Source organism: Micromesistius poutassou (genome assembly GCF_964030765.1).
Source record: "Micromesistius poutassou genome assembly, chromosome: 5".
In the NCBI taxonomy this organism is placed as follows: domain Eukaryota; kingdom Metazoa; phylum Chordata; class Actinopteri; order Gadiformes; family Gadidae; genus Micromesistius; species Micromesistius poutassou.
In genome coordinates this window covers 11,617,471-11,642,470 of record NC_140275.1, presented here as the reverse complement: position 1 = coordinate 11,642,470, position 25,000 = coordinate 11,617,471, and the positions used below count along the sequence as shown (strand labels likewise).

Genomic DNA, 25,000 nt, shown 5'->3' with positions numbered 1-25,000 from the left:
CACATTCAAGACCCCAGCATGCAGCCTATGCAATCTTCTCTTAATCCCTTTATCTACTGTGACTTTAGAAGTGACTGTTACAATTGCCAATTTTCTAGTCTTTCTCCTTGGAAGACAAAATGGCTTTTCCCATGTAAAGAACAAACGCTTTGGCAAACTGTGTAAGATATGTTGCAAAAAGCACAGGTCAAACAAAAAAGTGAGATAGAAAGCAGAAGGGGCACAATGACAGTTCTTTTTACCTTTTGAAGAATTGATTTTTTTTTCCCTTTTATCTTTCTCCCCACCATCACGGCTATTATGATGTCTTATATTTCTCCTGAGGTGTTCTTCCTGTGGTGTTAATGAGCTTGGCCTCAGACAGCCTTCTAAGCTGGGCGACAGATTTCTCTCATCCAGTGAGAGCGCCTGCCACATAGAGAAAGAGAGAGAGCGAGAGAGCGAGAGAGAGAGAGAGAGAGAGAGAGAGAGAGAGAGAGAGAGAGAGAGGAGATGAACAGCAACTGGAAGAGCAAATTAGATACCTTTGAGAAAACTAGCTCACAGGTTCAATAATTTAGCTATTGTCTGTCACTTTTTTCCAAAACGAATTACACATACTGGTCCTTTTATGATATAGGGGCTAAGGCATCAGCCTAAATTATGTCTACAGGTAGGCTGTACCTTTAGAACCCAAAACCCTTTGACTGGAAGTCAAGCACCTGGAATACTAGACTACCATGACTTTCCTGATCCATAAAAACGTACAAAAATATGATATACCGCAATTTCATATTCACTCATTAACGTGTCTGTAATTTTGTCACCAATATGGTGGCTTTTTAAACCCCCTCTCATTTGAATTGTTATAAACCTGGGGATGTGTGGTACACAAAGGCCAAATCTGTCACTCAAAACCTACCCACATACAGACAGACACACACACACACACATATGCACACACAAACACACTTTTATTTCCTCCTTAACAGTACATACTTGGACGAGCTCCCAGAAGATAGTGTATGCGTGGTGTGTTGTTGGGTCTTTTTCTTGTCAGTGCTCTAGATGTCTTCATGATACGGTCCATGCTAATCAGGTTTAAGCCATCGATCAATGTTATGTCCTGCTGAAAATCAGCAGATAGTCAAACTGCCAAAACAGATGGCAACAGATGCACACACACACACACACACACACACACACACACACACACACGCACACACACACACACACACACCTTCACGGATACATACACACACAGACCCCATGTACACTCACAACACACACACACACACACACACACACACACACCTTCACGGATACATACACACACAGACTCCATGTACACTCACAAACACAAACACACACACACACACACACACACACACACACACACTCACACATTGACATGCGTGTGTCATTGTAAGAATGTGTGTGTGTGTGTGTGTGTGTGTGTGTGTGTGTGTGTGTGTGTGTGTGTGTGTGTTTTTTCTGCGTGAGAGACAGGGGCTGATATGGAAGGCGGCAGCAATAGCCGTGGTTTTATTGAGTAATCGGGAACTGCACTATAACAGATAGAGGCTTATTGATGGGCCGATTGATTGCCGGCGGGACCAGACTGATGCAGCAGGCCTGTCCTGTCTTCCAGTCTGTTCTCTCTCTCATCACGGCCCTGCTGCTGAGCTCAGCAGCCCTGCCCCCCGCGGCCAGGAATCTCTTCCTGGAGCTGCTCGTACGCTCCACTGTGAGCGACGGAGAGAGATGGTGATAGATAGTGAAAGATTATGTGTGTGCGTGTGTGTGTGTGCGTGTGTGTGTGTGTGTGTGTGTGTGTGTGTGTCTCTGTCTGTTTGCATGTGTGTGTGAGTGTGTGTGTGTGTGTTTGTATTTGTGTGTGTGTGTGTGTGTGTGTTTGTGTGTGTTTGAATGTGTGTGAGTGTTTGTATGCATATACAAATGAGTGTGTGTGTGTGAATGTGTGTGTGTGAGTGTGGGTATATGTGTTTAGGAGAGCGACAATTCTATCTGAGGGAGAGAGGAAAGCCATTCAACCATATAAACACAGTTAATTGTTTGTATGTGTTTATTGTCCCATGATATCACATGTGTGTTTATACGTGTGACACCCGCTCCTCGGAGCTCATGTCTCCTTTAGTGTGCGGGGTGTGCTGGGGGCTAGAAGGACTGCAGTGAGAATTACTGTGCGGTTTCTCCAAAGTCTGCTTCCTTGAATCCAGGCCAAGCATTCACGTTCTGCTTAGCGAACACCAGAGAAGCCGTTAGACAGCTCTCACAATGCTCACAGCTCAACAGACTAAGTGGATGAAACACAACGTGTCATTCGTATGAAACGGAAATCATATTCTTCGAGGCTCACCGCTAAACTGGCAGAGGGCTGTTGCCATGTAACCCACAAAAAGAGTTTGGTCTGTCAGTAAGACAATGATCAAAGCGTCCGCCAAATGAAAGGGGAAATCTTGATCTGCCAGAGAAGTGTTATTGCAGGTGTGTCAAATGAAGAGTGCACTTGGAAATGAATTGTCTGGAGAACATTGATGTTTAGGAAATACAGTGGATCACAGGCGATGCAGTCGTCTAGATCTAGCGATGCATCTTTACTGTCACACAAGACAGCATGACAAGGATTGTGTGGCAGTGGTGCGTGACACGGGCAGGGCGCGGCTGTAGTAGATAACCAGGTCAGCTCTCCATTCATTGATATGCATCATGCGGGCTTTATGTGTGTATAGTGGATGGTCACATGTGGTGCTTGATCTTTGAGTGGCCGTGCATTTCAATTAGAATTTTTGTGCTTGATTTTGTGCTTGTGTTTGTGCGTGTGTGTGTGTGTGTGTGTGTGTGTTTTATGAGTGAGTCTGCTTAGTTGTAAGGTCTGCAGCATGACACAATCGACTTCTGTTGCCCACCACATGCTGTTTCCATGGCAACCCGCAGCATCACTAACCTGTGCCGCTCCAAAACTGAATCATTATCACCGGCAGAGTCAGAGAAAGAAGTGATTCTCCATCCCTAACATTGTCTTTCTATTGCTCTCCCTCTCTCTCTCCCCCTTATTCTCCATTTTAATGCTTGTTATTCTTCCCTTACCTTTTCAACATTGATCAGACTTTCAACCTTTTACACACACACACACACACACACACACACAAGCACGCAAGCAGGCACATACACAGACCAAAGATCACACAGGCAACGCAGGCACACAGACACACACACACACACGCACACACACACACGCACACACATACACACACACACACTGTCCTCTCTCAAACTAACAACTGTAATAGGCAGGCTTCACGGCTTTTGTGACCTACGAGTTGTCGTTGAAATAGTCGTCCCTTCTCATCTCCACATAAAGAATTGGCCCGATTCACCATCCACCATCCGTCTCAGAGCCCACTTTGCACTTCCTCTTTTGAGAAGCCCCTGATAGAGGGGCCCCTGTTGCATGGCCAACCAAGTGGCATCCATCACCACGACTCTCCTGCATGGTTCGCCACCAGAATGCTTCACTTTGCTCGTTTTCCTCTCTATCAAGCTCTGCAATCCTTCCGTTTGAAACATAAAAGCGTCCATCGGTGATGGGACACAGTCAGTACGCCGGCGGCTCACTGGTAGACAGCGGATATAGATCCCCATGTAATGGAAGATCCGCCAAACCGTCCCCTTACCATAACCCTTATCTTACTCAATGGGCTCCTCTGACCCGGGAGGAGGTTGGAGAGCAGGTCGCCGGTGAGGGCCTCGCCCGGGCCCCTGTCATCAGGGATCATGGACGTCAGCTCGGGGAATGCTTTCCAAGAGTTATATGTTTGTTTGAACACCACCCCACCCCCCCCCCCCCCGTGTTGTTATTGTGAAGTACTATGACTAGTGTAGCTTACTTATTCCACTCCCTGCATATTGTGTCCAATATTGCACGTACTAGTCGATTTATGAAATATAGATTTGCTGTAGTGATTCACCCAGAGGAGTTACATAAGTAAATTTTTTCTCTAAACTGTAATGGATAAAAACCCAGTCTGACTGACTTTTTCTGAGTTCTTAAGGCTGATATCCTTTCCTGAATAAAATAAGATTGAGAAACTGCTGAATGTAAATATCATAGATTTTCTTCCCGTTTGGCTGGGGAAATCACCCGGAAAAGGCTCATATATAATGATTCAGTAGTGCAAGAAGACCACCACAAGGACATTTTCTGACTGCTGTTTTGGGGAAATAATGGGAAGATCACATTTCTATTCCGTTCTTCTGGGAGGTTTTCACAATTAATTTTCGCCCCTTCTGCTCTGCTGGAATTCAGACGTCTGAATCCAGCGAGAGACATATTGCTTTTGGCTGCCTCTGCTCTGTCACAAACTGAATGTGTGATGGGTTTTATCCGCAAAATCCCCTGACACAGCTGGGCCTTTTGTTTTTGGTTGGCACAGTCTCGAACAAAAATACAACATGGCAGCTGTTTTCAGAATTGCCTTGACGCATTTTCCACCCTTAAGTCATTAACTCCGTACCAGCTTGTGTTTTAATATTAATGTAAATTAATTTGACAAGTTGATTGGCTTCGATTGGCTGTAGCTGATCAGTTCATCTATGTGTGTGTGTGTTTGTGGTGTGTGTGTGTGTGTGTGTGTGTGAAATCAGCTATTTGTAAATTTATACAAGGGCTGGTGTTTGATCGTGTTCATTGATGGGAAAGCAAGGGGAGATAAAGTTTACTCTGTGTGTCTGTGTGTGAGTGTGTGTGTGTGTGTGTGTGTGTGTGTGTGTGTGTGTGTGTGTGTGTGTGTGTGTGTGTGTGTGTGTGTGTGTGTGTATTTGTGTGTGTGTGAGAGAGATCAATGGGATTGTTTTTACAGACCCTGGTTAAAGGTTGCTTCTCTTTGACTGAATCTACGAGTTGTCTGTTTCATTGTAGTGAATCCACTCGCTGTGAACAAGAGGTTCCCTGTGCTGCTACACAATTTCCTTGTTCGCTTGTCACCTTGTCACCTTGTCACCTTGCCACCTTGCCACCATGTACATGAGAAGACACTCTAATGATGTAACATTTGTGGAATGGTGGTGATGTAATGATGGTTCATAGTGGGGCTTTTATTGTGGATTTAGTCAATCTCTTACTAAACTGTCTGTCCTATTACCCATGCATCCACCAAATAACATTCTCACTAATTTAACTAAATCGCTTTGTGATCCCTGAGTTTATGAGCCTAGCTAGCTCATAAAGACATCAAGGCTGGGCAAACACATCACAAGGTCATGGAGGAACAAGAAGTATCTTTTTTAATGACGGTAAACATAGCTGGTACTTCTCCAGAAACCTTGTGTTCTTTGCCTACCTAACAAAAAACCCATTTAACATGTTGTCATGTTAAATAGAGCTACTAGCAGACCCTTAACACTTCTTCTGCATTACTCACACTTCCAGCCTCTAAGACCTGAAGGCCTATCAATATAAATGAGTTAGTAAGCAGATTAGCTTTGTTTGTTTGCTGTTGATATTATTATTATTATTATTATTATTTGTATTGTCATTATCATTATTATTACTATTATTATTATTATTATTATTATTATTAGTTTTTGTTGTTGTTTTTATCATTATGTTTACTTCTCTTTACGTTAAGTATTGTGTTGTTGTTGTTGTTGTTGATTTGTCTTTTTGTTTGTCCTTTAGGTTTTGTTTTGTTTCAGAACATCCAAGTGGAGGTGGTCTCACGCTAAGGAGACACACACACAAAACAGAAACAAAGAAGTGATGAACGCGTGTTGGCATGTGTGTGTTTGTGTGTGAGTGTGAGTGTGAGTGTGTGTGTGTGTGTGTGTGTGTGTGTTTGTGCTATGTACACAGAACACAGTGTGTGTTGAGCTAGGGCAGTTAGGGATTGGCCAGATGACCAGTATTAGACTATAAACTATAGACTATAGAACACTATTAACCACAAGGTCAAAGAGTCGCCAGATAGACATTGTGCATAATCAAGCTCTAAAGGTGGAAGGCCTAAGTAAAATACTGAAACAACAGCGGGATCAACCAATTAGGGGAAAGCCTTAAGAGACACATCAAAACCAACCATTGGATCAATTATTCAGGCTCAACGAACAGAGACAGCTATTAACCTACATCTTCACCAACACACACACACACACACACACACACACACACACACACACACACACACACACACACACACACACACACACACACACACACACACACACACACATAAGATTTAACAGACTTTGTAAACACCACTCAAGCCCTTGGTCTCCATTGAGATCTATTTGTTTTAACAACACTTTAGCATACACTTATACTGTTACAGCCTTGCCATTCCCCTTACTAGACCACACACACACAACTATATAAAACGACTGACTGAGTAAACATCACTTGAGACTTCATTGTAAGAATAAGATAGCTTCATTGTTGACATTGTCCCTGGCAGTCATCCTAGCAGGCTGCTCAACTGCTGCTCTGGCAGGCAGCTATTTCTTTAACATTAAGGAGGTCTCAAGACAATTACTTGTATTAACTCTTTTGATCACACACACATACACACACACACACACACACACACACACACATACACACACACACACACACACACACTTACACCCTTACACACACACACACACACACACACACACACACACACACACAGACTTAACAGACAAACATCTTCAGAAGTATACATTTGAAGCCCACTCAGCTAGCCTCCTCACATACACATCACGCAATTAAAAATGAGAAATTACCAAGGAAGATCCAAAGATTCAAAGTTTAAAAAAGATCAAAAAACGATTATACTATAATATAAAAAACATATAGACCTTTATGTCGCTAAATAATAGATAAATAAAGATGGGCTTTAGTCTCTCTAAGAAGCACATAAAAAAAACAAAGCCTTTCAAACTAGCTCTAAAGGTCATCCAATTAAAGATCCCTCCAAAAAGTGTTCTCTCTCATGTTCCCCTCTCATGCCCACCGCGGCGTCTTATTGGCCCTGCTCGTCGTCCATGCCCATTTAAGGGCGTGTGTTTTTTCTTTCATGTGGATGCACCAGACATTTCCTGCTTACACATGCATACACATACGCCCCAGTGAGTTAACACGGTCAGAGGGAGGTGGAGAAGGTGAGGAGGAGGAGGTAGGATCAAAAGGCTGCAATAAAGAAAGCCACTGCCTATTATATTCTCTGTAGCTCCACTGAACATACAAATGAAAGGCAATATTTCAAACTATTTGCACAAATCTGTTTGCATGTAATAATAACAAAGGCTATATTATAACAGAAACAGATTAAAATAGCCCTGATGCTTTGGAGTTCATCATTGTTCCTCTGTATGAATGTACGTATCTTACTGTGTGTGTGTGTGTGTGTGTGTGTGTGTGTGTGTGTGTTGTCAAAAATAGATTTATTTTGTTCTTAAAGAACTGAAATGAAAGAAGAAGAAAGATATAGATTGCATTTAGAGAACGATCTGGCCATTATAAAACACTTACGCAGCTATCAATACTAAGACTGTGTCTTAGTATATGTGTTTTTGAACATTTGAAATGGTCATAATAATAACACAAAATGAAAAAATAAAAATATATTCTGGTTGTAAACAGCGGTTCCTCTCACCAAAAGACAATATATTTGTTTGAAGTTTATCTCTCTACCAGAGCTAGTGAGCGGAGCTGAGTGGTGCAAACATCCCGCTCCACTTAAAAATCCTCCCGCTCCAGTGAAATCGCTCCACGCTCGCTCAAATTTAAAAGCAGGAGAAATAATCTACTACGAATTGTCACCTTAAACGGAAAACTTAAATACTAAAGAACTAAGAGCAAAAACAAACAAGCTTGGCAACGTCAATAGGGCATGCCTCAGAGTCGTGGTGTGAGCAGCATCAGAGCGCTCCGGCCTCTCTGGAGCTCCACGCTCCAACAAAATTACATCCGCTCACTAGCTCTGCTCTCTACTGAAGTTTGTTAGTAGAGAGATACTTGGAATGTTTTGGTCTTTTTGTCTCTACTTTGGAACATTCCAGTCAACTTATGCATTGGTTTCAATATTTCAAGCTTTTTCGGTCTTTGAAGTGTAAGGATGAAAGTGGTAAGCCACTATAAAGGTGCAACGTGTACGATTATTGGTTTAAAACATTCAAAAATGACCTACAACACAATTTTGACATTGTGTCAAGGACGTCTTTGCGTTGTGTTGCAGATACATTGCTAAGTGTGTTCACCTCGAATACAAACACTATGAGATTAAAAAGATGTATACGTTATGGGCTGAGAGTTAGGAAGAAGGGGGAGCGTGTTAACTTTGTGATACTTTTGTAGTACCGTTGTTGTGTATGAGTGGTTTTGGATATGAAATATGCAATTATACTATAGTTATACTATAGGTGTCCAAGAAGCATAACCCTCTCTTGGGCATCCAGAAGTGCACAGACCGAGCTCCAGGTAATGACACACACTACACCGCTAGTTTCCCTTCATCAACGAAGAGTATACCAAATGGCACTTTGACTTCACAAAAATATCGTCACCTGCGTTTGAGGCAAAGTGGAATCTTCACAAACTGTTTTGGCAGATACTGGTAAACCTAACCCTCAAAATGTAATGCCATCATTGCGACACAAGGATTGTTTTATTTCTAACATTATTCTATCAACACAGACATTTACATCGATAGTCAGGCGTTTTAATTGGTTTGCCTCGGGTGTACTTTGGAGTACTTTGGTAAAACTGTTTTTATTGGCAGGCTAGCATTTCCCCTCGACTTGACTGAATGAAACGTGTTGAGATGGTAAGGGTACCATCTCTTAATACCACTTTGTAGCTCAAGAGGCAATTGCCTTTACTGCAGAGTGAAGTCTGCTCTCAGTCCAACATGAGAGGAGGACGAAGTAGTGCAGTGTAGTGTATTCTAACCTCTTGCCAATCATGTCAAATTGACACTGAAAACTATAATGAAACTTTAAACAGTAATCTTAACGCTATGTACTGTGGAGTGATGTGTTTGGTGGAGGAGGGACAAAATAACTTTAGGAGGGACTGTGCACTTCCTTGTTTCTTGCAATATGGCTGGACACAGAAACTTTCTGGTAATATGCTGCCCCCTATTTGTTTGGAGTGTGGCAGAGCGATTTGAACAGTTGGCGAAATCGAACACGTTGCACCTTTAAACATGATACAGATCCTACAGTTGACGTCTATGTTGCCTGGCAACATTTGGTTTAGGGAGTGGCAATGGTTGATCGACAGTCTAGATTGGTTGAACATAAAATGTACATTCTACTAATCAAAGTTACAATCATATTTCAAAGTGTCGAACAAAACCTGTGACATTTTAGGACACATCTAACACAATTAAATAACCAATAATAAGCTTCATTAGTATGAAAATGAAAGTAGACTTTTTTACTTCTTTAAATGTAGACTTTTTTTGTGTATTATATTTAGGAGAGGTTTTTGCTACTCATCCTAAAAGGGACTCATTTTTTCTGGGCTTAGATAAAAAAGCTTCAAATATTACAATATAAAATGATAAAGCTACAGAATTGGTTAATTAAAGGGTAATAACAAGGTCTGAATTGTAATGCTTTGCACATATTTGTACATATTTGTTGTATAGATGAAATTGGTATATTTACTGTTGCATATTAATGTCTTTTTTTAATCGTGAACTTGGATAAACTATAAATTGAGTAATTCTAACACTGGGAAGTGAGATTATAGGCAAATCTTTGAAACTGGAAGCAAAAACAAATTTTGGTCATTTAATCTCCATGGTGTTTTATGTCTTGGTTTAATACTTGAGGTGTATTAGATATTGATTATGGTACCTCATTGGTGTCTTTTACATTTGAACCCATTAAAGGTGCCATGACATTCCACCAAGTGTGGTGTGATTAGCCGTTACAAGCCGTTTTGGAAATCAGCCCCATAAGACAACACAGGTGTGCATGTCCACCTAGATGTGTGACGGATAGATGAGCAACGTTTGCTACAGTCCACTGGGTAGGCTGATAGACTGATCTATCCAGTATACATCTAGGTGGACACGCCCACTTTCCACCCCTTATGATGTCATAAGTGGCAGATTTCCAAAACGACTTGTAACAACTAATCACGCCACACCTGGTCATGGCACCTTTAAGAAAATAGCACTTTTGTTCTCAGAGAAGCTTACTTGGTAAGAGCATCAAGCCACAATTTTAAATTTACTAAACAAATATTTTGTAAATGCACGACAACTTTGATACCTCTCCACCGGCCGGATCTTGTTACAGGAAAATAATAGATAATAGACATATATGACAATGTGCTTAAAACAAATACAGACCACAGGCTTTGGACATCACAGTATCACAATACTCTTCCTTGTATTCCGAGATCGACCTCAAAGCTATGTTTAAGTGCCTGTGCTATGTGGTTGCCTTCTCCGTTGCATATTGTTTTGTCTTTTGTTCCAATTTCTTTTCCAGTTTTTTTTGTTGAGAGGGAATATTATAAATAAAAAATGTAATAGTGTCCTTTGTGTAAATGTGTGTTTTTTCTTTTATATAAGATTTTTGTCGTGCATGAACACATTTTAATTTCCTTACATTTTATTGTGGTGTATTGTTCGGTCACGTACGTGAAACAAAGAGTACTACTCCTACCTCTGCTCAGCATCTTTGAGCTCAACAACATGCCAAAGATGTTCTTTTGAATTTTACTTCCTTTCTTCTCAGTCTCTGCTTCTCCTGCATTCTCTCACATCCCTCCATGATGCAAGCAGTGATCGTACTTATTTAATGTAGCATCCCCTTTCAGTCAGTACATTCAGCACATAAGAGGCTGCCTTCAACATCTCAAGAAAGGATTTCTTGGATGAAGGTGTACTCTCTAGGCAACGGATGTAGGCAATGGATTGTATTTTTTTTTTGTTGCTTATATTTGCCTGAATTGAAGTATTTGCAATAAACAGCAGCATAATGATAATATTAAAAGGATGACCCATTAAGGTAACTCAGAGTGCCACTTTCTTTCTAATTCAGTGGGAGAGTCATAGTCCATAGTTAAAAAGACACAGCTTTTCTTGCAGGTATTATTGCTAATACATTCAGTCTTTTCATCTCTTTTGACAAAAGTGCTCCCTTCTGCTACCGGTCTCATTTATTACAATCAAGGATGTCTATAAGGTATCTTAGAGTTATAAACCTGGCATTGTAGAGTGCCACTTTATGTAGTGTTTGGGCTGGAAATTTGATGGGTGAAAATACAGATTTAATAGTCCTGCTCGGAATTGAAGAGGGCTATGATTGGTCGATACACCTTTCTTGTTGCTATGCAGTTGCAGCAGAGCCTTCAATTCATCTCTTTTGACATTGCAATCATTAAACTCCTAATGATCCCCTCCACCAGCAACATTATGCATTCAGTGCTTTATATGAGTAATTTATCATCCCCACAGGTCTCCCTCGTAGCCCCACACTCGCTTCCTTACATTGGCAAGAAAGTGCAAAGAGTGCATTACAGTCCCTTTTACAGACCATTACCTACATCACATTTTTTCAAGACCTATGTGTTGGTTTGCTGATGTGGGGCAACCAGATTTTACACAGCACGGCAAAAGTACTATCAATGTGCCGCCATAAATATAACTCATATGCCATGACGCATCAGTGTGTCTCTGAGTACTTGAAATGTTGTTTTATTGGGCCATTCTATCTTGTCCCTGTCACCCAGTGCAGTTTATGTGATGATTTCTGTCTTGTCATTCCATCCATGATGCTGAAATAATGTGAGGTGATATGAAAAATATAGTCTCCTTGCCGTTGTCTTACATTGAAGGAGCTTGTTTGGTGATTCCTGAAAATACAATGCTTGTAGTCTCCCAATGGCAGAACAGAGTTAAAGAACAATGAGAAGAAGGGTTGTGTTGAGGGTTTTCTACTTTAGCACCAGGTGGGAGGTTAACGAGCCATTTCTAAACGGCTGCAGTTAAGCCATACTTAATTGACCCCACCTGACAACCCCACTTGTGATGTCACAAAAAGGTTGGGTTTCAAATAAATAGCTGGTAATGGCTTGATAACCTTGCAAAGTGGGGTCCGTTACGAGGCAGACCCGAGCGAAGAGGTGAGGAGTGAGACACACAAATTGAGAGGGACACGAGCGGAAACTCAGACTCGAAGAGGGAAGGGGTGGTCTATTTTTACCAACAGGGGTGTCGTATGCAACCTGATAGGACTCTGCACTGAGACCAGCAGAACTTGACTGGCACAGGCACATTTACACGTAGTCCCAGGCTGGCATTTATCGCGCTGCAGCCTAAAGGAAATCCTATCCACCTTTCTTCATGTATTTATTTCTCTATTCCTCCTTCCTCTGTCTAGGTTTCATCATCCCTCTATCTCTAAGGCTCCTCTATTTCCATCTCCTTCCTGCTCACTCTATTTGACCATTTCCCTACTTTTTGGAAAGTTTTCACTGTTAATCTGCTGATGCCTTGCCCCACATTACCTCTGAATTTCCTGTTTTTCTTGACTGTGGCATAGTTGGGTTTTATTGTTTATTTTTTCTCCCCACCCAAGCACTCTTTTATGACACATAATATCCTGGATATGCTCATGCAAGCAAGCAAAAAGCATAGAAAACTGAAAAATGGCTGAACTGTCACAGTGGAAAGCATTTTGAGACAAATAACCCCAAAGAAACCGTTTCTTTTTGGATCGATAGCTGACTTCCTGTATTTAACAGGGTGATGGCAGCATTTAGAGATCACTGGCTTCAGGTTACCAATCCTGTTTCTGTTTGTGTGTGTTTTTTTTGTGTGTGTGTGTGTGTGTGTGTGTGTGTGTGTGTGTGTGTGTGTGTGTGTGTGTGTGTGTGTGTGTGTGTGTGCGGGCATGTGTTTGTGTGTGGTTACCAAATCTTTGTTTTTTGCAGTGTGTGTGTGTCTGTGTGTGTTTGTGCATGGATGTAATCTCGGGCAAGCATGTGTGTTAGTTCACATTTACACATACAATGCCTGTAAGGGTAAATGCATGGTTGCAAACAAATACAAAAAAATAGAGTAACTTTATATTCGAGTGTGTGTGTGTGTGTGTGTGTGTGTGTGTGTGTGTGTGTGTGTGTGTGTGTATGTAACACCTTGCCTGTTTGTGTGAACTGGGTATCCTTTGGGTTATCAAGTGGCCATGGTTGTGTGTTTGTGTTTGTATAGCTTTTTGTGGTTGTGTGTTTAGGTAGGAGTGTGTGTGTGTGTGTGTGTGTGTGTGTGTGTGTGTGTGTGTGTGTGTGTGTGTGTGTGTGTGTGTGTGTTTTTGTGTGTGTCTCTGTGTGTACTGCAGAGTGCACCTGAGGGTCATAGGAGTTTAGGAGTGGCAGCTCACCTCCTCAGGCTCCTCCTCCTCCTCATGATCTCCATCCCCACTGCCTCTCCTCCATCTCCTCTGGTGCCCTTAAGGTCCTGACCCTGTCCAATCAATCTGCTCCTTGTACCTCACGCAGGGTCTGCTCGCTGATGGACACCTAGTGGGACCAAGCCATAAGGGCCTGGCTAGCCCCTCAACAAATGTGGGAGTATTAAGCTAGAAAGGTTATATTTATCAGGACCTAGGTAGCCTTCTTTTTCAATTAATATTTAAGCATGAATTTAGCAAAGCATCGAAAAAATAAAGGCACTTTCATGGCTACCAGGTGAAAAGGGTCAAGTGGAAAAAAAAAAAATCAAAGAAAAGCAAGCAATCATGTTAACAGTTCCCTGGTTTAGGACTAGAGTTTCTGCGCACACTCTAGTTGTGATTAAACCCATAGCTATAATGTGGAAACCCCAGTTGATAATGTAACAAATTTCTGAGTGCATAATATAATAACATTTTGCCTATAATGTTACAAAGTATAACATTTTGGTTCACCTATTACGTAATGAAGCAAGCATAATAATTTTCTCCTTACGTTATGAAGCAAGCATAATCATTTCACACTTATAAGCTCTTTTCACACATTTTTGCCGCATTTGTATTAAATAATTTAATTGTATAATTTGTATCAGGAGATTGCGGATTGTACATTGGCTACCTGACGTAAGAGTTTAAGATGTTTATTTTATTCTTTTTTTACCAGAAGAATACGTCATTGAGATTAAACATCTCTTCAAGTGACCTGGCCAAGACAGGCAGCAGTAGCCTATAGTCACACATAGCATACACACAAAACATTAGAAAAATAAAACAACTGAAACAGTCGGCAGGGGGGAGGGGGGATATCAATATCGCAAGACATTTCGGGAGGCTCAAGGAAGAGAGTAATATTACATTTTAGCAACAAAGTGTAGTCTTGTGGTGGACTCTATAGACATAATTCAGCAAACTGTGTTATTGACATGTTTTCGTTCTGTGTTATAGGGACGCTGTCTCTTTAAGATCACGTGACTTGTGTGTTGATATGCCGGTCGGCGCGATGTTTGAATCTAACGGTTTTTATAATGAGAATTTTTTTGTTTATTGAGAAATTGTTTCTTCACTTCTTTTATCGCAATTTCTACAGTCTATAGCATAACGTCTTACCTGGGAGTTTGACAACTCCGGGGCCGTTAAAACAGATCGGGACACATCTGCCAAAGTAAATGTTATTTTCTTTCGACGTGTTTATGATCTTTATTCATTCATTGCGCCGCAGCCGAACTGACGGGAATATTCTGATATTATGAATCTTAAAGACTGCGTCGGGTCTCCGACTCTTTGGTACTTCCACAACAAGTAAAGACTCGTAGTGGGGGTTATCTCGGCCATGGTCGAGAAGGAATTGGGGGAAAGGAACTTTGGCTTTGACTCTGAACAGCGACAGAAGGAGAAAGGGATTGTTGCCGTATGGGGACTCCCGGAGGAGCTCCTCCCGCCGATTGATAGGCTACATTAACGTTACAAAAAGTCAGTCAGGAGTTCAGCCAGAAGTCAAAATCTGAAATATGGATGATGAATTGTTGATCATCGAGGTGGAAAAACACAGTGTCCTGTCCTGTGACGTTGAAGCCGTAACGTGTCCGGACCGCTTCCAGTGGGGATTGCAGTACGGAACACTGCTGGTTCTCTGCCGTGCCGCTTCCGTGACGGTTCTGGTGGAAATTGGCCTTGAGCCTTTGGCTCACTCAACAGTGTGTAGTCAACATAATAGCAATGCATGCACACACAAACACACACACACACACACACACACACACACACACACACACACACACACATGCTGACCCGAAGGTGCTCCATAATGCGCCAAAGCGTTCTATCTCGCGACCTGTACTGTACTTATGAATTGTAACCGTTGGTAACCCTTCCTTTTACAGTACGGTAATAACCAGCTAATTACCTGGTAATAAGATGTATTTACTAGGTAATAACCAGGTAATTAAATGCAATTACCAAGTACTTACCAGGTAATTACTAAGTACTTACCAGGTTATTACCAGGTAATTACGCAGTATTTACAGATATTTTTCCTGACTACTACCAGGCATTTACCCAATAATTACCTGGTAGATACACAGTAATTGTATATTGTAGATTTTAAACCCAGTAGTTAAAAATATCTACCTGATAATTATCAGGTAAATATCAGGGTGATATCAGAGTTTTACAGAGTAGTTACCCTGTAAGAAAGGTGGAACTGTACTGTAAAAGGAAGCGTGGTTTGTTTCAATGATATTACCATGTACTTTCCTGGTAATTGTAATCCTACTACCCATCAGGGTGTGTAGTTTTGAACCTGGTATCTGGCAGTAACTCCCATATCTCCCTGATAATTATCAGGTAAATATCAGAGTTTTACAGAGTAGTTACCCTGTAAGGAAGGTGGAATTGTACTGTAAAAGGAAGCGTGGTTTGTTTCAATGATATTACCATGTACTTTCCTGGTAACTGTAGATTATAATCCTGTGTAGTTTTGAACATGGTACCTGGCAAAAACTCCCATATCTCCCTGATAATTACCAGGTAAATATCGGAATTATATCATAGTTTTACCCTGTAAGGAAGGTGGAATTGTACTGTAAAAGGAAGCGTGGTTTGTTTCAATGATATTACCATGTACTTTCCTTTACATAAAGATACAATGCATTTTGTTACACTCCTTCACACAACCTGTGACAAAAAAGAGTTTAATTTTTATCTTAATCTGCAAAATTTGACAAGAGTAACTTCAATACATAAAGTACAACACAGTGGCGTAGCTTTCAAGTGTATTTCAAAACAAGTAGGACATGTTATAAACAAGTGCAAAAAGTTCAAAGTGCAGTTGCATCTTGTATGAAATGTAACACCAAAAAAAGTGTCAGGGTCAGAAGAGGTAGAAATAATCGTAACAAAATAAAACATTGCTGATCCAACGTGCAAACTGACAATGCCTACTACTACTATGCCTAAATAAAATGAGTAAGGCTGACAACATCCTAGTGGAAATTATTGAACAATATCAAACAGGGGCAAGGAGAAAAGAAACCAAAGTCCAACTACCCACTAAAAGGTTTTTCGATACAACAAATGTGGTTGAATCCTCACCAGATGAAACAAAAAACAGTGCAGTAATACATTAAAGGGACATTGTGTAACTTCTTCTGTTATCTATTCATGAAAATCGATTATTTGGTTCTTCAGTCTGTTTTTCATTAATCAGTAATCCCCCCCATCAACAAAGTGAAGTGTTCCTTTCAGCTGTGAATGAGCAGAGTAGTGAGTCTCAAACTGCACAGACTCGCATTTCCGAGGGTCTCTTCGCGGGCATTCAACGAAGCACACGTAATGACGCAATGACGCATGATACGTCGCACGTATCACTTTCCTGGTAATTGTAATCCTACTACCCATCAGGGTGTGTAGTTTTGAACCTGGTATCTGGCAGTAACTCCCATATCTCCCTGATAATTATCAGGTAAATATCAGAGTTTTACAGAGTAGTTACCCTGTAAGGAAGGTGGAATTGTACTGTAAAAGGAAGCGTGGTTTGTTTCAATGATATTACCATGTACTTTCCTGGTAACTGTAGATTATAATCCTGTGTAGTTTTGAACATGGTACCTGGCAAAAACTCCCATATCTCCCTGATAATTACCAGGTAAATATCGGAATTATATCATAGTTTTACCCTGTAAGGAAGGTGGAATTGTACTGTAAAAGAAAAAAACAGTGCAGTAATACATTAAAGGGACATTGTGTAACTTCTTCTGTTATCTATTCATGAAAATCGATTATTTGGTTCTTCAGTCTGTTTTTCATTAATCAGTAATCCCCCCCATCAACAAAGTGAAGTGTTCCTTTCAGCTGTGAATGAGCAGAGTAGTGAGTCTCAAACTGCACAGACTCGCATTTCCGAGGGTCTCTTCGCGGGCATTCAACGAAGCACACGTAATGACGCAATGACGCATGATACGTCGCACATATCACTTTCCTGGTAATTGTAATCCTACTACCCATCAGGGTGTGTAGTTTTGAACCTGGTATCTGGCAGTAACTCCCATATCTCCCTGATAATTATCAGGTAAATATCAGAGTTTTACAGAGTAGTTACCCTGTAAGGAAGGTGGAATTGTACTGTAAAAGGAAGCGTGGTTTGTTTCAATGATATTACCATGTACTTTCCTGGTAACTGTAGATTATAATCCTGTGTAGTTTTGAACATGGTACCTGGCAAAAACTCCCATATCTCCCTGATAATTACCAGGTAAATATCGGAATTATATCATAGTTTTACCCTGTAAGGAAGGTGGAATTGTACTGTAAAAGGAAGCGTGGTTTGTTTCAATGATATTACCATGTACTTTCCTTTACATAAAGATACAATGCATTTTGTTACACTCCTTCACACAACCTGTGACAAAAAAGAGTTTAATTTTTATCTTAATCTGCAAAATTTGACAAGAGTAACTTCAATACATAAAGTACAACACAGTGGCGTAGCTTTCAAGTGTATTTCAAAACAAGTAGGACATGTTATAAACAAGTGCAAAAAGTTCAAAGTGCAGTTGCATCTTGTATGAAATGTAACACCAAAAAAAGTGTCAGGGTCAGAAGAGGTAGAAATAATCGTAACAAAATAAAACATTGCTGATCCAACGTGCAAACTGACAATGCCTACTACTACTATGCCTAAATAAAATGAGTAAGGCTGACAACATCCTAGTGGAAATTATTGAACAATATCAAACAGGGGCAAGGAGAAAAGAAACCAAAGTCCAACTACCCACTAAAAGGTTTTTCGATACAACAAATGTGGTTGAATCCTCACCAGATGAAACAAAAAACAGTGCAGTAATACATTAAAGGGACATTGTGTAACTTCTTCTGTTATCTATTCATGAAAATCGATTATTTGGTTCTTCAGTCTGTTTTTCATTAATCAGTAATCCCCCCCATCAACAAAGTGAAGTGTTCCTTTCAGCTGTGAATGAGCAGAGTAGTGAGTCTCAAACTGCACAGACTCGCATTTCCGAGGGTCTCTTCGCGGGCATTCAACGAAGCACACGTAATGACGCAATGACGCATGATACGTCGCACACGGAAACGTGAGGGGACAAGCAACTTGGATGCAAGCGAAGATAATTCAATATACGTTTTGATGCAAATTGCAGTCGGGTGGCAATGGACAATGCCACAGTATTTCTACAAAGAACAAAGCTCATTGTTTGCCGGAATTTCACCCAGCGTTCTTCCCCGAGTGTGAGACAAGCAGTCGTCGTTGAATCAGACTGACTGACGTGTCCTGATGTTCTTAAATCTCGTAATAGCCTGGCTACATCCATCGCCTGGGGCAAGGCCAACCACTAAATTGATTCATTTTGTCTGAGGTGTGTCCAGAGAGCCTAAAAAAAGATCAATAGAGGCAGTAGTACTGCACTGCTCTGGAGCTGAGCCCCTTCGCCTTCAAGACTTCTGCAGCCAAAGCCCCAGTGGGTCTGCAGTGGAAACCTAAGTAGGTCTGCCTTAAAAGAGGGAAAACTGTTTGTGTTGAGATGGGGCCACAGATCTGTTTATAGCAGTGTCGTCCTTATAGAATGGAGCCTGGGTCAAACATCTTGGGGATTTGTTGGATCTTAGCCCTTGTACCTGTTCTGGGGAACACGTTTTCTTGCCTCTGTTCTGCTGGTGGTACATCTGCTGCAAAGCAATAATCTCACACAGTGACCTACAGGGAGGTCCTCTGAAGAGGCTTGGCATCGTGCTTTCGTTTGTAGACGATGGAAGACAGAGCTGGAAAGATATGTAATTCCACTAATTCTTCATTCTTGAAGTAATTCTTTTCACAAGCACTTTTTGAAGAAATGCATGCAGAAACCTTATTTCAAGTCATGTCAGAAAGTCTTTTTTCATTACTACCTTTAATGATCGGAAAGCCCACTTCACAAATTTCAGCGGAAAATTGAAATATAATGAACAAAAAATGATTTCATGTAGCAGCGAAAAGGTTATATTTGGCAGGAGATAGACAAATTGACATTTTAAATGTATTAATTTGGCGGACGTTTTCTCCAAAGGGACGTGGAAGCACAAGGCTGAGAACAGAGTGCAGATGAGCCAATATTGAAGCAGCAAATATTAATCTGGGGGCCACCTGCTGACCTTATAGACTTTAGCAGCAGGTTATTGGGGATTCGCGAGACTGACTCGATGTCAGTGAGTGCTGGGAGCCGGTTGTCCAACAGTTTAAACAGCAGTTCCATGTCTATTAACGGTGTTGGGTCAAGACCTGACCCCACTTATACCTTCACCTCTCCCCTTCCCCCTCTCTCCCCCTCTCTCTATCTCTCTCTCTCACCCTCCTCTCTCCCTCTCGTCATCCCCTCCACCAAATGACTCCCAAGAGGATCTCCTTCAATCACCTATCACTCTCTCTCTCTCTCTCTCTCTCTCTCTCTCTCTCTCTCTCTCTTGCTCTGTTTATCCTCTGTCTTGCACACTCTCTTTCTCATTCCAAAGGCGCACACATTAGAATGCACTGACACACAAACACACACACACACACACACACACACACACACGCACACTCACGCATCCACATAAACAAACAAACACACACGAACCTAACACACAGTTTTCCTATGCCTCTCGGCTAAAAAGCATTCATAGCAATCTGACCTTTGACCTCTCTCTGCTAATGATCTTAACCCCCCCGCCTCCCCACCCTGAGACAGAGAGACACACACACAAACGCACACATTGACAAACATATTGACAAGCTAATTGATAATAATGTTTTTTCCTTTTTCCTACATCCTATAAACCACATGCTTAAAAAAACTATTGACATAGTAAGGACAACCACTTTCACTGAAATTAATTACATTTCATGAAGGAATTCTATCAACATCATCATAATATTATTTACTTTGAGAACATATCGATTTAAGCTCTAGGTGTTTGATTAAAAAAAATCAATATTTGTCACCAACGAATACCGAATCGAATACCAACTAATGTAAATAATAAACAGACACGTTTTTTTCAATAAATTAAGATAAGCATTTTCCAAGTGAGGTGTATAATGATTCATGTTGTGGGAACACACTTTCTCTCCTCAATATGCTCTGCCAAAATAATAAATCCACCTTGCTAACCTTGTGTTCCGATACCAATACTCTGCACTCAATCCATTGTTGGAAAACTACTCTACATTTTGATTGTATGCTTTGATTGTGGCCTCACTGCATAAGTTGCTCTGGATAAAAGTGTCGGCTAATTGACTCGTTGCAAATGTAGTCACCCCCTCCCCCAGTGGGCCCGCTAGCTAGTGTCTAAACTGAACACAACGCATCTCCAGCAACTGACACGCTTTTAAGTTGCTATCGTGCCCTGCACACATTAGAAAGGGACCACATCCGCGCTGTGTGAGCGTGAATCAATCTAATCCTCTGGGAGCAGGCCCACAGTGGTGGGACCACTCAACGCATTAGCAGTGTTGAATAAAAAGAGCGACCGCACGCTGCATTAGCAGTGCTCACTGTTGGCAGGAATGTGAGTTCTGTCTGCGGGTCTCCATGACACATATACTTAACAACCGAATACATAACAAAAAAAACAAAACAACAAAACGCAACCAAGAATTTACAATTCACGTGCTATTGCATTGCTGTTGAAATGTATTTGGGGAACAGGGGGGGGGGGGGGGGGGGGGGGGGTGATGTGACTGAAGGGCATTATATAAATACTGGTAATACATGTAATACAATATACATATATATATACATATTAGGACATTTATAATAGTGTGCTTGTGTGTCTGTGCATTTATAGAGTTGGGTTCATGACCATGTGTGGATTGAAACACAAAGCTTTGTGAATTTACAAGACCAATTCTTCAAAGACTCCTGCACTGTTTTGATAGACCTGGAGGTCAGGCATGTCACCTGACTGTATCATTTCAGTGACAGCACAATTACACAGGTCCCGTCAGAGACACAGTATGAGGCCCTCAAGAGGCCCTCTTACAGGCACCAAAACACACACACACACACACACACACACACACACACACACACACACTCACACACATTGGTATTATTTGTTATTCCTCGTTTTAAAAAGCTCTTAGGATTACTGAACTGTATAAATCACAAAGAGACATAGTCACACACACACACACACACACACACACACACACAAGCACCAAAGCCTCTCACCATTCAGCAGTACCTTGGGTCTAATTTGAGAGGCAAGAAAGACAGGACAAAGTATGAGAAGGAATGGAATTCTCTGGATACAGTCGGCCCATTCCCTTGACCACAAAAAACAACACTATGAGGTGGAAATACATCCATCCACATCGCTGCTCCTGGGAAATCATTCGCACGGCCTGCACAGCTTACAACATTAGCTCTGTCAAGTGTCGTGGCAAGGTCTTCATATCTGAGCGAGGGTGTTTGTGGATATGTAATAGTACACTTCCCTGTAAGTAATTTAAGTGTGGTTTGTAAGGCCCAAGTGTATATATGTGTGTGTGTGTGTGTTTGTGTGTGTGAGAGAGAGAGAGAGAGAGAGAGAGAGAGAGAGAAAGACAGAGAGAGAGAGGGAGAGAGAAATGTAGAGAGAGAGCGTGAAGAATGCGCGTGTCTTTGTCTTTCAGCAGACCTCTGTTTTGACATGTCTGCATGTGTGTTATTCCTTCTCAACTGACATCCTGAGATGGCCTGATGAAATGCCACAACGCGAGGGATGGAGGAATCCAATAACACACTCATTCGCACACACAAATACACACACATCAACACACGAACAAAGGCTCATTCACACACACACACACACACACACACACACACACACACACACACACACACACACACACACATACACACACACACACACTACAGCCAAAGTCAAGCTTTATCTGTATCAATGTTTTCTAATAATTTAAGTACAGTATATATACATTTGAGGGATTGTTTGGAGCAAAAAAACTAATAATCTATCAGTGTATTGGAATGTGTATGGGAGTGTGTATGTGTATCTTAGTGCTAGTGTTACACGGGGACCGTTTAGGTTGCCTGGTTGTCTCGGAACCCAGAAGTTAAAAAGTCTAATTTGTGAGACTGTGCGTGTGACGGTGGTTGTTTTTTTACAGTGTGTTTGTAATTCTGAATCGCAGCATGTCATAGAGTCCTCGCAGAAGGAAGACAAAAAGGAGCCAGTGTTTACCTTGGCATCACACCTAGGCAACAGTCAATTAGCAACAGAGTCACGGCAGGAGCGACTGTCTGAATTCCAACTTATTATTCCTTCCCTTAATTACGAACAAAATGAACACTTTCCTCCTTGTTACAACAACAAACGGCTTATCTGCCAGGGACAACCTGGGGCACAGTGTGATCCCTAGGTTTTCCTCTGCTCTGACTCATGTCCTACGCAGGTTTTTCAGTTATTTTTGGCAAGGGCATGCTATGCCATGGTCTTGTTTTGTAATGTGAATCGTTTTTTTTTTTTGGGGAGGGCTCAATGGATTTACACAGGCTACATTAGGTAAATATTATCGTCTGATTTAATTATAAAAATAGGGCATTGGTTAAGTGTGGTGCAACCAGTTTAAAGTGTTTTAAACCCTTGCTTGTTTTTAAACATTGAAAAAAGATTCCTGGTGAGATAGCCGGGAAAAATCCCAAGCACCGCACGGTTAGTGATTGGTTTTCCATCGCCTAGCAGCGGTTTTTCCACCAGGGAGGGGAGGCGGCACTAACTCGCTCTTCAACTCACTTCTTTTGTGTGAAGCAGTGGACAGTTTTTCCCGGCCTTTGCTAGTATGGCCAGACAACCAACTGCTAACTGACTGAAGTCACACAGGCAACACCGTTTGATTCTCTGTGTGAGGTCCAAAAACACAGCTGAAATTACGACTTATCGACATATGTGTCGATAAGCGAATTAAATGGAAATCTTCGAGATTGTCACTTTCTTGTGTTCACTGTATGCCCAGCCTGCCCTTATCATTCAGTACTTTTACATGCACAACTTAATTTGATTAAAGCCAACGTTCGACTATGCTCCGCAATTGGACAACTGCAATTGTCCGAGTACACATGGCGGTGAGTAAATCGATTCATTGGCCGAAGCATGTCATGTCCCGGTACGATAGGTGGCGCTGTACCCATTTCAACTAGTGGTAATAGAGCCACCGGTTGACCTCTTTACGTCACCAGCAACAACAAACTCAGGCGCCTGCATTCGAGAAAAATGTTTTCAGTAGACAGCTGTCAGTTCACTTCGGGTCCATATCATTTCTCCGACACTCCATTGTTCCGACCTCTCAGCCGTATGCGGAGTCCAGCCAGAGGAGGAGTTCGCATACGAGGTCGGAACAATGGAGTGTCGGAGAAATGACATGGACCCGAAGTGAACTGACAGCTGTCTACTGAAATCATCGCTTTCTCCTCCTTGTCGCATTTCAATCTGGACTTCAGAGAGTCAAAGCCAAAGTTCCTTTCTCCTAATTCCTTCTCACCATGGGCGTGATAACTCCCACTAGGAGTCTTTACTTGTTGTGGAAGTACCAGAGAGTCAGAGAACCCGATGCAGTCTGTAAGATTCATAATATCAGAGAATACCCCCGTCAGTTCGGCTGCGGGGCAATGAATGAATAAAGATTGTAGTTACTACTTTACAAACTCGTTGATGAGCAACATTTAGAAAAACATGTACTTTTAATTCAGCCTTGGGTGAAATCGAAGCGTAGTGTGTACTGAATGCATGTTGATGATGATACACTTCTTATAGGGGGTAACTACATTGGCACGACACCGGCTTCCTCCATCTTCTGCACCAGCTTTTTAAATAAATCGCCGACCCGAAGTGAGTTGACAGAAAACATCTTTCTCCCGCCGGAGCAGCCTCTCCGCCGCCCGCACGTATAGGGCATTCCCCGCCGTTGGACTAACCCAATAATTTGACTTTCTTGAGTGTCATGTAAACGCACTGGCATTATTATAGCATACCATTATCTTAGTGCCAAATGAATGGAACAAATCAGCCTTCAAAGGCACTGTGATATGTTGCTGCTGTATTAGATTCACGGGTCAGGTAGCGAGCGAACATTTGGTTTCATTTTGAACTGGACGGACATGTTGTTTTCCTCACTCGGCCCGGTCTCTGTAGAACCCTTCTGTCTGCAGGCGTCTAATCTGTCATTCATTCAGTCAGTCTTGCGTTGTATAGCTGAATTTATCCTAATCTATTAACAGGAATCGTCGTAAAGAAATGTACTCAATATTAACATTATCACTCACAATTTACAATGGTTTGATGATATAGGCCTACTTATTTTTACATTTACAAAACCTCAAACCTCTCTAACCTTTCTTGTTTTATCCATCTCATAACAGTGTATACACCGTATTTTGCTTGTTGTTCTTATTAATCAATCATTGTTTATGTGTGCTCTCCTGCCGCTCACAGGTCCGTCGTCGGTGATCAGTAACGACGATGACTCAGCCTCGCCTCTTCATCACGTCTCCAACGGCAGCAACACGCCCTCGTCTTCAGAGAT

The 25,000-nt window shown here is 41.6% G+C and overlaps 1 protein-coding gene across 2 annotated transcripts in view; it reads left to right on the top strand.

The window, feature by feature from the left end:
* Nucleotides 1-25,000, top strand: part of ntrk2a (neurotrophic tyrosine kinase, receptor, type 2a) — a 71,932-nt gene that overhangs the window by 24,937 nt on the left and 21,995 nt on the right. For both annotated transcript variants that reach the window (XM_084468643.1, XM_084468644.1), the window contains exon 12: nucleotides 24,910-25,000. This exon is cut by the window's right edge and continues 95 nt beyond it. In XM_084468643.1, coding sequence (XP_084324769.1) covers nucleotides 24,910-25,000 — 91 coding nt within the window. The remainder of the gene's footprint in view (nucleotides 1-24,909) is intronic.